The sequence below is a fragment of the Anoplophora glabripennis genome, unplaced genomic scaffold (genome assembly GCF_000390285.2).
Source record: "Anoplophora glabripennis isolate ALB-LARVAE unplaced genomic scaffold, Agla_2.0 scaffold2281, whole genome shotgun sequence".
Taxonomy (NCBI): domain Eukaryota; kingdom Metazoa; phylum Arthropoda; class Insecta; order Coleoptera; family Cerambycidae; genus Anoplophora; species Anoplophora glabripennis.
In genome coordinates this window covers 1950-15780 of record NW_019418354.1, presented here as the reverse complement: position 1 = coordinate 15780, position 13831 = coordinate 1950, and the positions used below count along the sequence as shown (strand labels likewise).

At 31.9% G+C, this 13831-nt stretch overlaps 1 protein-coding gene across 1 annotated transcript; it reads right to left on the bottom strand.

The window, feature by feature from the left end:
- Window positions 1-198: 198 nt before the first annotated feature.
- Window positions 199-13309, bottom strand: LOC108916651 (ubiquitin carboxyl-terminal hydrolase 10-B). Its single transcript, XM_018722948.1, has 9 exons — window positions 13168-13309; window positions 12843-12972; window positions 11708-12514; window positions 11413-11614; window positions 10849-11092; window positions 10523-10612; window positions 6414-6578; window positions 600-828; window positions 199-539 (listed from the first exon to the last, which is right to left on the bottom strand). The coding sequence occupies exons 1-9, from the start codon at window positions 13177-13179 to the stop codon at window positions 286-288; spliced, it is 2133 nt and encodes a 710-aa protein (XP_018578464.1). The 5' UTR covers window positions 13180-13309; the 3' UTR covers window positions 199-285.
- Window positions 13310-13831: the final 522 nt, after the last annotated feature.

Below are 13831 nucleotides of genomic sequence, written 5' to 3'. Positions count from 1 at the left end.
CATAGGTTTTTTTTTAATTCCGATATTTTCCAGGTGGGAAGTTTTAATTGGAACACCCTGTACAGTTATTAACTCTCGTGTTTGTTCTACAAAGACAGATTCACTAATAAAATATTTGGGATAACTTAGTCTTCATTTTCACATTGACTTGAGGCATAAAATAGAGCAGGTGCAGGATTTTCGTACACAAATATACTCTTAAAAATTATGTATAAACTTTATTTATTAAAATAAGATGCTTAATAGTACTTATAATTAACAATCGATAGGCCAAATTTGTTTTTTTTATTTGCTTCTAATAGTATCACTACGACGATAGAACAGTAAATATGGAACTCGTGTTCCTTGCGGCTTTAATACATGCTCCTCTAGGACAGGTTTGACGGACGCGTCGTCATATCTTAACCAACTGCTATAGCCTACGTGAAATGCATCGGTTACATAATGTCCCTTGGTGGCCTCTTTACCATCGTGGTAAACTACTGCGAACAGCTTGTATTGTTTCTCTTTAGCTGTTTGGGTCTTTGACGACAACAATTCTAAAAAAAAATAATTTCAAATAACGATGTGCCACTTATCCATAAATTTCTAATTCTTACTCGAATCAATTTTTAAGTCTATCGGAAATTCCAAGGCTTTTATTATTTTCGTACAACCGTCCAATTTAAAATCGAAACATTTCAAATGTAATACCAATATAACGGGCAATTCGTCTAACATCACTTGCTGCCAGGCCTCTACTTCTTCATTTGTTTTTGAAGACGTTAAGCCTTCCAACTGATATTTTGTGACGAGACCCTCTAGCGCTTCCCGTACGGTTTTTGCTTTCTATAAATAAAGGTTATATAAAATGTAGTCAATATACAGCGCGGCTCAGATTTTAATCGTGAAACTTGATCAGGTGATGGAACATACAATTTTAAGGAAAAAGCTTCTTGTCTTTTGTCTTCGAGATATAGGGCATTGAAGACAAAAAAATATTCACATTTTTTCAAATATCTTTAACCCTTTCGCTGCGCAATACGTCTGAACGTAGCTACCGCGCCGTGCGCGAAAGTTTATCGTGTGCGAACATATACGTCTGGAGCAGTTAGACCACTTTTAGTTTTACATTATGTTGTGTTAAATTACGATTTACAATCAATTTTATGATTTTATTTTAAATAAAATACAGTATATCGACAGCTGTACTAAATAGAAACTGAAAGAGAGATGAACAATCAGACCAGTACCTCCTTCTATAAAAATATTTGTCATAATCGCTATAAACTCCGCCCGCAAAAATTCCCCATACCAATTGCAACAACCGAGTCACTATGCGCATGGTTGCGAATATACATATATATGTCCGGAAATTCATGCAACAAAATTTGGTCACAGATTCTTAAGACAAATTTAGGGAACCTGTATTTTTTATCTTTGCCAAGTGGATCCCTCTTTGGGAGTTACAGCCCCCTGAAGTCCGCCCCTAAGAATAATCTGTTTTTTATATCTCAGAACCCTGTTGTACGAGAATCACTAAATTTGGTACACAGGGGTTTTATGACATGTGGAATCTCACAGTGCTACGCTTTTTGGCGAGAAACCCCCTTAAGACACTTTTTCGTGGGCCCCCTTGTCTTTGGAGGCAAAAAAATTTAGTCGCATATTTAAATTTCTTAAAAATTATCAGTCCACTAAAAAGCCATTAAATTTAGAATCTTCTTGTCTCTTTATACTTTTTTCGTAAAATGCAATGTTTTCGAGAAAAATGTCAAAATGTGATTGAATGCATATCGTGATTTGCCATTTTCCTCAGAAACATTGCATTTTACGAAACAAATATCAAGAGACAAAAATATTTCTAAATTCAATGGCTTTCTAGCTAATAATTTTAAAAAAATCAAATTTGCGACCAAATTTTTCTGGTTCCAAAGACAAGAGGGCCCATGAAAAAGTGTCTTAAGGGGGTTTCTCGCCAAAAAGCGTAGCACTGTGAGATTCCACGTCATAAAACCCCTGTGTACCAAATTTAGTGATTCTCGTACAATATGGTTTTGGGATATAAAAACGACTTCTTAGGGGCAGATTTCAGGGGGCTGTAATTCCGAAAGAGGGGGCCAGTTGGCAAAAAGAAAAAATACTGGTCCCTTAAATTTGTCTTAAGAATCTATGACCAAATTTTGTTGCATGAATTTCGGGACACCCTGTATACGGTTTGAGCAGCCTGATCCAATTTAACTATTCAAGCAAATTAATCCGTCTGGAGCAGTTTGAGCCGTATAAGTTTTTAGTGAATAAATACGTCTGAAGCAGCGAAAGGGTTAAGAATACGTGACACAAACTGACCACGTCGTTGACTTACAAATATGTCAAGCAGTGGCGGCAATACGGAGAACTTCGATACTATTGAGAATTTTTGCAGTCAGTTGTTTTTAATTTCTAAGAAAAAAATTCCCATTTTATTTGAAGAAAAAGCTTTTTTGGAGTTATTTTTTTTATTATAAAATGAGCTTACCATGCAGTTGAATAAATTGCAAATAAATGGACATGAACGCGATTGCAAACAGATTTGCAAATCCTGCCCATTCGTCACATTGTTCACTGAACTGGTGTAACTTTAGTTACAGGCATATTTTTCTGGAATAATAATTAAGAAGTTATGGAATAATATGGAGAAATTTAACTTAGGGCTGCAAGATTTCAGTATCAAATAAATATAATCTTTTAAATTAATTGGAGTGAAATTATAAATATGTGTTCCATTATCTTCTAAAGTTTCCCAACAAAAACTTGAACCACCCTGTTTTAATCACAAAAAACTGTTTATTACAAATAAATTGTACATTTTTTTAATACATGAAACAATATATTCAAATTTGAGTTATTACTGAGATAAAAAATTTAAAACTTTTGAATATAAGTAGAGCTTTCATAAATGATTACAAGTGACGTGACCAGTAATTTTGTTTAGAACATTAATTTTATTTCCTTCAAGTCGGCAATTAAATTTTGGTAAAATTAAAAATTATTAAAACGATAAGATCAAGATTACATTAAAACAATATTTTGTTTCATCGGCTGGTGATCGGAGTAATTTTTCACGAAATGGAAAAATTTGTTTATAACTTTCACAATTGTTTATCTGCGAATAGTATTTTTATGCACATTTTTTGAGACGTCATTCCGAATCGAATGAGCCCTCAACCATCCCTGAACTCGAATTATCAGTATTTTTCACGGTTGGCAATTTCTCAGTCAACGCCGGCCTCGCCTGGCGAGTATCCAGTGATCTAGTTTATGGACAAGTAGAGAGCTGTCTTTTACCTAGCCGATAACGATATAGATTTCAAGCACATGGTAACGAAGACTATATCTGACGTAAGGGTTCCCCTGTTTACTATTTCTCACTCAACGCTATAACTAACAATATTCAAAATTGTATACCTATATACCTTTTTTAAATTGTGGTAGGGTCCGTGGGGCCTACCAAGTTAAAATATTTTCAAGGTCATCGTACTTCGGGTTATACCGGAAGTCGATACCTAAGTTCTTTTAAACCTCATGTTTATTATTGCATTTATGTTTTACTTGAAAACATATAGCACACTCCATACTTAGGATTGACCGTTTCTGTGATATTTTAATTTTTAGGCAAAAATTGACAGATGCAGACTGCCAGCAAAATTTAGTCTTCCCAGAAACAGAGGATTATTTTTTTGTGTGAATTGGACATTTTTTAGAAAAAGTTCTAATTTATCATATCTGACAAGAAAATTTTCCAGTTTTTATACAAGGTAGTAAAAAGAAATGATCGAACAAGAAGTTCATAAAATGTGGGAAACTTGAAATTTTTTATTTGGAAATGCCCAATTTTTTTAAAGTATTCACATTATGCACTAAAATTGAGTGTAACTTTGTTAAAGCTTCCCTCAGTCGTTTTCATTTTATTTACGAATAAACATTTCCCTTTTCCTAAAATGGTGTTACCATTTGTTTCGCATATTTTAGGTTGACCGTGACAGGTATGTAACAATCAACATGACAACCGTCGCAGGTTTATAACTGTCAAATTTATTTTAATAAATGTTCAAAATATCTTCCTTCAACTTCTAAACATTTTTCACACCTTCGGATTAGTTCCTTGCGAGTCGCTGCTCTAATAGAATCCAGTGATGCTATTTTATTTAGCAGACTAAAGAATAGTGTATATAGTACCTACTCCAGTAACAACAAAGGAAAATTGTATGCATAGAGTATGGCAAGCATTTAAGCATCTATCACCAGGTGTGAAAAATGTTTAGAAGTTGAAGGAAGACATTTTAAACATTTGTTTAAATAAATTTGACAATAATTATAAACCTGCAACGGTTGTCATGTTGATTGTTACTTACCTGTCACGACCAACTTAAAATATGCGAAACAAATGGAAACACCATTTTAAGAAAAGGGAAATGTTTATTCGTAAATAAGATGAAAACGACTGGGTTTAGATATAGGGAAAGTTCAAGAAAGTTACACTTAATTTTAGTACAAAATACAAATACGTTAAAAAGAATTAGGGGTTTCCATTTAAAAATTTCAAGTTTTTCACATTTTATGAACTTCATATTCGATCATTTTTTTTGGCAACCTTGTATAAAAACTGGAAAATTTTCATGTCAAATAAGATAAATTAGATCTTCCTCTACAAAATGTCCTATTCGCACATTAAAATAAACCTGTGTTTCTGAAAAAACTAAATTTTGTTGGGAGTCTGCATCTGTCAATTTTTGCTTAAAAATCAAAATATCTCGGAAACGGTCAATCCTAAGTATGGAGTGTGCTATATGTTTTCGACTTAACCTTCAGGCTACTAAGGAGGGTACATTATGTACCCCACACGCACGAAATCACATGTATTTCGACGAATAATTTTTTAAACATTTTGTCCTTTTATCAAAACCTCGAAAAATACCTTAGTGAACATATTGCATTGTAATTGGTCATTTACAAGTAATATTTTTTAAGTTATAATCAATTTTGTTGGCTGGGGTATATTTTGTACCCCGCTTGGCATTTGGTGTTTTCGCTTTGCAAGATATGTTCATACGCAGTTCTCGATGAAATCATCACATGTCTATAACCTTAAACTGTGCTCCGCAACTAAAGTGCATGTTTATTTTTCTTCTAACCTACAAAGTGTGCATTTCTTTAGATTTGCGATCCTTAGATATGCTGAAACGTAAATTTGATTTGGATGTGGAGGCAGGACAGACAAGCACTATGGAAAATGAAATTTCCAAACTGGAAAGAAAACCAAACGGACAAAAGGAGATTCTTTTTGCTCGACATCGGACTTGACCTCATAAAACCATATATAGCCAGAAGAATGACAAATTTACAAGGTATACCGAGAAGAGTAGTAGATGCTATGAGACAAGTGCTATATCAGGAAAACGCACCTATCCCACCAAACCCAGGAAGCACATTTGGACACTGTCATTATTGCCCAAGAAGAATTGACAAGAAGTGTAGGCTTTTTTGTCAAAAGTGAAATAATTTTTTTTGTAAAACTCATGCGTCAGCAGGAAAAAGTCAATTACTGCAATAGTTGCAATTAAAATAGATTTAAGTTTATTATAGTCTTCGTTTTTTCTTGAAAATAAAATTATATTGAATAAAATTTCATCACCCTTTGGTATTTTTTTCATATGAAGTAGATTTTTTTCACAAAAACTAAAAAAACCTGGGGTACCAAATGTACCCCCTTAGTCGTCTGCGTTGAAAAAATATCTTGGTAGCCTGAAGGTTAAAAATAAATGCTCTTTCCAAAAATGCAATAGTATATGGGGGGTTCCATTTAAAATAAGAAAGTTGGTATCGACTTCCGGTATAACCGGAAGTACGATGACCTTGAAAATATTTTGACCTGGTAGGTCCCACAATTTAAAAAAAAATCCTTTGAGCGGTTTCTCAGATATCCATCGATGGAATTCGTGGTGGGACACCCTGTATATTCACTGCCCCTCATCTCCCAAATCTCCCCCACTACTCGACCAGGTACGCGCGCTCAGCCGTTTTTGAGCATTCAAATTGCAATTGTGCCAAAAACTAATGGTCCGACAGTGTACACTTAAAGTACATATAATTCACTACTTTTGTGCACAGGTCAGCTCTACAACGATCGAATCGACGTCTTGTTTTATTTGTATTTCGATTATCTACAAATTGTCTCTTTATAACATTCAGACTGCGTCGTTATTTTATGTTGTATAAACAAAAAACTAAAAATATGTATTTTTTTACATAAAAAAAGTTTATAAAAAAATTAATTAATGGCAAATTGAAGTAGGAAACATTTTAAGTACAGACTGTCTTTTATATGATGGCACAGTCCGTTTGCTACTAGTATTTTTCCACAAACATATTTGTAAAATAAAATGTACACTTACTTCGATATTTAATTGCAGAGTAAAGAAGGGCTGTATATTTTCTGTGACATGATCTCCAGTTCTATGGATCCTTGACTTCAGAAATCCTCCAAATATGTCACTAATGGGTGTTTTAGCAAATTCGGTTCTCCTTGTAACACTTCCTTTATTTTTTGGTCCCATTACCTAAGACGTAATTAATCTATAGTCTATTTTTTTGTGCAAACATTAAAAGAGTATTAGGATTTTTTTTTTGAAAATACATAGCAAATGGATTTTGTCAGAATAACCCGAAACGCAAATACATCAATTTCTGTAATACCAATGTACAGTGTGTTTCTAATAAACAAGAACAAATTTTTTGGTATAACATATTAGAAAAAATTAACTATTTTTTAATGTTTTTGACAATTTCTCTTAAATTTGTGTTTTTGAGCAATATTTACCAGTGATCTAAAAATTTTTTTTTGATAACAGCCACACAAAAAAAAAGTTGGGTATACTTTTTATGCGACATATATTTTTCGTAGTAATTTGGCCTCCTGAACACGAATCTGGGGTCAGAATTGGCCCATCCCGTCACAATTTTTTCCTAACCTCAAAAAACTTGTGAAAAATAGTGAAAATTGATGAAAATTTGGAAAAAAATTTATTTCCTCATCAAATAACACACTTAACACTTAAATTCTACGGAATCCATAGGCGTTCAGAAGAATTTTGCTATTTGTAAATTCTTGGGATAGATTTCTTATTAAATAAGTATCATACCATAAGGTTTCTAATATTATATTAATGAGACTGTATTTAAGTGGAAAAAATGTATATTTAATTAGATTTACTACCACTTAGCTAATAACATATTTGAAATATTGCACCAATTTTAGATTTAATTTTTAAAAGTACTTAAATCTTTGGTTTTAGTTTTAAGTTAACATATTTTATAATGGAATATGTTATTGTTCAGCAAGAACCGAGTCGGCAGAAGACTTTGATATATTTTTGGCCGACAACAACGAATTAAGTATAAAGCCATTTTCATTTTCCGCATGAAGTATTATGACGTATTTTCCTCTAGAACACAGAGCATTTAGAGCACAATTTTGAGAACTGTCCACTACTCAACCATACTCTACAATATCGTGTGTGTTAAACTATGTCTCGTCTTGATACACTATATTCCTATTTAGTTCGCGATATTCTCTAATTTTTTGTAAATAATCTTTCCGAAGTGCAGCTATATGTCATGATTCCATAATTACCATACGATTTTCAAGTTTTTTATGTTTAAAATCGCATTGTAATAAAATATGATGTAAAGTAGAGATGGGAAAATTCCCAAACTATGAAAATTCCTGGAAAGTTTCCATTTAAATTTCCGGAAATTTTCAAAAATTTTTTTTTGGATTTGGTATTGCGTTCTACATACCATCAGCTTTCCAAAAAGACCAAATACTTATACATTTTTGTTTAAGTTGGTATAAATATTTGAAAAATATAAATTATATTAATCATCGGTTAATAAAAATTACATGCTGCGGGTTGCAGTGCGTAAACACTATACGGTATACAAAACGCAATTTATCTTTATTTTTTAACAAATAAATAGTAAATACATTAAATAATTATACTAGTTTTAAAACGTAATTGTACTTTGGTTCAACTACCAAAATTTATTTTAAATTTGAAAAGGGAGAGGCAATTTAGGTCTTGTATTGCTCATCTCTGTAGATTGTAGACTTAACAAAGATTAAAATAAGTAAGTGAAAGTATTTTCTGACTAATTTGGATAATATGGTCTTCTGGTATTCCGAATTAACCGAAAACCGAAATTAACTAACGATTTTTTGAGGTTGTATTCACAGAAGTTAGAAGTAAAATTGGCTCCAAGTATACAAATTGTTAGAAATATTCCCGGAAAATTTCTGATGGAAATTTTTCCAGAAACTTTCTAGGGAAAATTTCTCAGGCTTCGATTATTTCTTCCCGGAAAATTTCCGTTTTGGATACTTTCCGGGATGGAAAATTTCCCATTGCCCATCTCTAATGTAAAGTATAGTCTTTCTGAAGTTAGTTGAACATGTATAAAAACGCCTGGCAATAAAATTTAATGAGTTTCATAGGTGTCCCTAAAAAAGTTTTCTGCTAAAGGTAAAAAATTATAATAATTTGTATATAATGTGTAGAGAATTTCTATTATATGTTCATTTGGCCAACAGCATATTTTAATTATTTATGTCCTCAAACAATTTTATTATATTGGTGGTAAATTTTGTTTTGTTTCTTTTCAAAAGGTCTGCAAAGTGCTATGTTGTGATAATATTAGTAAACAAAATATCCCTCTTATTTCTCCCTTTCGCAATTGTAATATGAATGATCAATAGAAGGTGCCCATAATCAATTAAAATTATCTGAATCACACCAAATTCAGCATTGCTTCACTGCACTGCTAGGCAATTTATGAACCACTTGTCAACTGCTGAGATTTATTGCCCAGTAGCCCAATGCAGCTGTGCTTGTTTTCCTTTGCCCACGCTCGCATTCTTCAACAGGGCATATATATTTCTACCACCTCCATGTTTAGTTCGACCAGACCTGCATATGGATATGGCTAAATAAATATGGGATCAAGTTTTTCAAATATTTCAAAGCCGAATTGCTGCGTCAGCGACCGAATCTGGTATGTACTGTCAATCTCGTGGTTCTTCAATTGATATCGGAAAAACTATAATTATTATAGTCAGGATAATAAATTAATTTATCTTGAATCATATTTATAGTAGGAACATTATATTCTTTATACATATTATAAATTGTGCGTCGTATTACATCTCTGGTAAAATCATCAATATTCTTTAATTTTGTATTTTTCCGTTTCTTCTTTGTACCATGATTAATAACGTCTCCTTTAATTACACGATAAATTGTCGTTTTTAATATCTTAGTTAATTCGTTAATCTGTTTCCTAATTTCTTTATCACAAGTGACTTTGTACATGTAAATCTTTGTTTTTAAACTCTGAGTTTGTTTCAACGCTTTCGACAAAAACCGCTTCGACTATTTGGGTATTTTCCCGAGTTATTTCGAATATCTTCCGTTTCAAAGAAAGCCATGCTAAATTACTAGATAATTTCATATCATATTTATTTTAATAACGATTACCCTTTACTGGTTACGGTATTAACAAATAATATCAATTAATAAATAATAATACTTATTATACCAACATACCACGCCAAGCACTGCTCTGCACTGCGCTGCCAAGTGAACTGCGCTCGATATCAAACCACAAAATACCATACAAAAAATTATTTACGACCTAGTGGACCAATACAGGTTTGCTTTGACGACTGTCGATTCTACATCAGACGGATTGGTCTACCAATACCGGACTCACCGAATTGATATTCGGGTATAAATTACGAGGCAGATCAGGGCCTAAACATAGGAATAAATTTAAAGAGAAGTGCAGACGGCCCTGTGCTTTAAGATTCACGGGTTCCAACTGAAATCGTAACAACTATAACAAATCAATGGATATTTACCAAATTTGAAAAAAAAATTCTCATATTTCTAGATTTTCCAGATAGAATTGAGAAATTTCCCAGATAAGTTTCCATTTTTCAATAAGCATCATTTCCCAATTTTTTGTCATTTTTCAATTTTTATTTATTTTTTTTGATTGATTACTTTGAAGTAAAATAAAAATAGATTTTGATTAGATCCTATCAAACAGGTTGAATTTAGCTAACATTTCCTATGTTTTTGAAGGATTTTTTTTGTTAATTTTGGTGATAAAAATCTATTTAGACAATTGCAATTTTAAAGAACTCCCTGAAAATTAAAGAAATGTTCCAGAGTTTCCCAGTTTTCCATATTCGAATACACCCCGCAAACTTGTAAGTATTGCTCAAATAACAGCCAGGAACTATAGAAAAACCGTAGTATAAAAACATTCACGAATGTTACAAATATTTAAAAACAGGTCTTTAATTATTTGAAACATCTTATATTGATACAACAAACATTGTTATATTCTTGTTTCCGGTTTTCCACTCTAATTTTTGAACCAAATAAACAAACAAAACACAATTATAAATAGCCCGACACCTACATACACAATTTATTTTTACCTGCCATTCTTTATCTAGGTCAGTTTCAGTTTCGGAACTGTTTGCATTTTGATAAGATTCATCACAGTCATTTTTCACCAATTTTATCAGCTGAAATGAAAATATAAATATATCAATATTATTCACATTTCGAAATTGGCTATTGTAACAATATAATTGTTACAATAGTCAATTTCAAAATACGAATAATATTAAAATTCTTGCAAAAATTCAAATATCACATATACATTTGAATCTTGTTTTACAGCCTATAAAATTTAAAATTCATACACATATCTTGTGGTTTCGGTTTAGAAATTTTAACGTTTCTATGAAACTACAGTTACCTCAAGCATTTCATCGTTTAAGCCATTTAGTAGACAGCCAAGAAATTCTTCAGCATCTTCTTGCCTGCCTTCAATTAGATCGCTCCTTATTCCATTTAACATCTTATAAATCCAAGACGGTTCAAAAGGTATATCGGTGTTTATCAGTACACCTTGATCTTTTTTCTGAACTTTTCCGTCAGATCTTCTGTTGCTCACTCTCATATTTGCAGGTAAATGTTTGAATTCTTTCACGAATCGACACCTAAAGATACAATAAATATGTCTTTTTTTACCCTCCAGCAAAATTTCAATTCTTTATTTTAGTTTGAAAATAAAATTGTTTTTTTTTAAATATACAAGATAAGCCACATTTTTTTAAGGTACAGTATAACCTTAATCCAAATGATTTCGGACTAGACATTTTGACTAGGTTTTATCTATCTGTTCAGAAAATACCGAGAAACCCCTCAAAAATTTTGAAATTCGCCTACCTTGAACAGTACAAACACATGAAATAAATAATTTAATACAATTTTTTACTAAACTCAACATGATTTGTATTTTTGAATATGAAAAACTTACACTCCATCAATGACGGGGGTGGGTTTTCTCTTCTCGTTTGACGAAATATTCTGAGACAAGCCCCATAATAAATTATATAAGGGAGGACAAGCAATCAGAGCCTGAAGTATTGAATTGATGTAGCAATAATTACTCTGATTTATCAAACCCCTTGGCTGTAAACTTACTGCTCTGCCATCTACAGAGTAATTAGTTAAATATTCTGAAATCATTTAAAAACATAATAATATCTAAACATTTAACGATAAATTATTAATAAATAAGTAGAGCAGTAATAACAAACCACAAAACTTACCTCCCATTCTATAACAATCAGGATCAATAAATTGTGTCCTTCTTGGATGCTTGATGGGACAAAAAGGCTCATTATTATTAAACTCTTTGTTCATTGTCTTGTCAGCTAAAGGTTTTTCCGTTCCTGCTTCAAGAATCTGATTGTTGACGTCATTAATCGATTTATTTGAAGCAAAAAGACTTGCCCACGACTTATTTGCTGGGGATAAATTGCTTGTACTCTCTTTAACAGAATTACTTTTAGCACCATTTTCAACCACATTCGATGATCCAGACGGTTGGGAATATATTTCTTCAGGAGTGTTTTGAATGACGGTTGCCGAATTTTGAATAGAACTGTTGTCGATTACAGCTGGATGCCCAGAAGAGTAATTTTTAGAAGATGCATTGCATTCTGTTATTTGAGGGATTTGTCCATTGCCGTTGTTCTGATGCTGTATAACTGGTGGTGTGGTGGTAATATGCGAGTCGGTAATGGTATTACGTATGTGGACTGGATTTGTAACCGTGTATGGATAATTATTATGGATCACATTATTAACAGTACTCTGAGGAATGACATAGACTTGCTGGGGGTAATTAGATGAAACAGTCGAAAGGGTCTTGGCATAATAGATGGAGTTAGACTGAAGACCACCATAGTTAGTGACTAGTGGTGGTATGACCATTGCAGTCTGGTGAAAACGATGCTCTTGATATACATTATTTACCACTGGTGTAACAGGCACTGCTGGGTAAATGTATTCTCGATTTGTAGATGCAGAGTCATTATGTTGGATATTTTCCTTTCTTTTTCCTCGTTTTATACCTGTTGCCAAAAACTTTATATTAAATACCTACACAATATTACAACATTGTTTTTACTAATGCATTATATAAATTATTACTATTTTTGAGCCAGGAGTATCTATGTTAATATGAATGTAATGTTAAGAGAATGTCATATGTATTTTTTGAAAACATAAATTTGTTAAACCTTTAAAATTAGAACTTTTTTCAAAGAAGATTAAGATTTAATAAATCTAATCAACAAATTTTTAATTCAAAAACAACTCTAATACCACTTACGCTGTGATTTCTAACTGTTTTGAGAAAACAAGAAACCTAGTGTATTATATATCAAAATAATAACTTACCTAGGGACGTTTTCTGATCATTTTTTATCCAAGGTAATTGCACACTTGAATCTGTTTGTAGTAGAGAAGCTCTAACTCTAATTTGCTCCTTTTCATCGACATCGCTCAAATCCAGAAATTCAATATTTTCCTGTAATACACGAAATGATATTGTTCTACTGACAATTTCAACACTGCGAATGGACGCATAAGTAAATAAGTCCCTTACAATGATGAAAAACAAGTAAAAATTACATAAGTTCATTAACCAAAATAAAAAGTATGCAGTAGCTATCGGTACAAAGATTCTAGCATAAGCACTTATAAAGAAATAATTAACTCTCACCACGTCACTCATATCTGTTACTAGGACTTCCTCAAATTCTTATGCATAGTTTAAATCCATTACTTTAATAATAAACACTCTATAATCAACATTATTTTATAAAATTTACCACTAAAGGGTTAAGTTTTCACGTTCCATACTGTCATTTGTCATTATCTAAATATTGCATTACCAACATAAAAAAAAATAAATTAAAATATCCCTATCATTAGCAGTTTGCCGATAAAATTAATGTGGTATGGAATTTTGCACATGTTCAAAATCTAAAGTGAGAGATGTATTAGTTAATTTTAAAACAATTAAGTTTTTACTCAGACTTGATTTTAAAAATATAGTATCCACCACGGATCCTACTTTTGTAGTTTGTGGCAGGGAATGGTCGACAAAATTCACATTTATGTTGTGTAGAATCATCGCATTATCGCATAGAAAATTCGCCTTTAATATTTTGATATTTGAATCTTTACTCATTTCTAGGGTTATTCAAGTTTGTTTTTAAAATGAATTACAATAAGAATATAATTATTGTACCTTCCTAGGTCATTATTTTTTATTGAAAAAGTGAGTCATATATACAGGGTGCCGAAAATTAGTAGGTCAATCCGTTAACCATAGATAGCTGATATGAAAATAATGGGACTTTCATTATGCTTTTATGCTTATG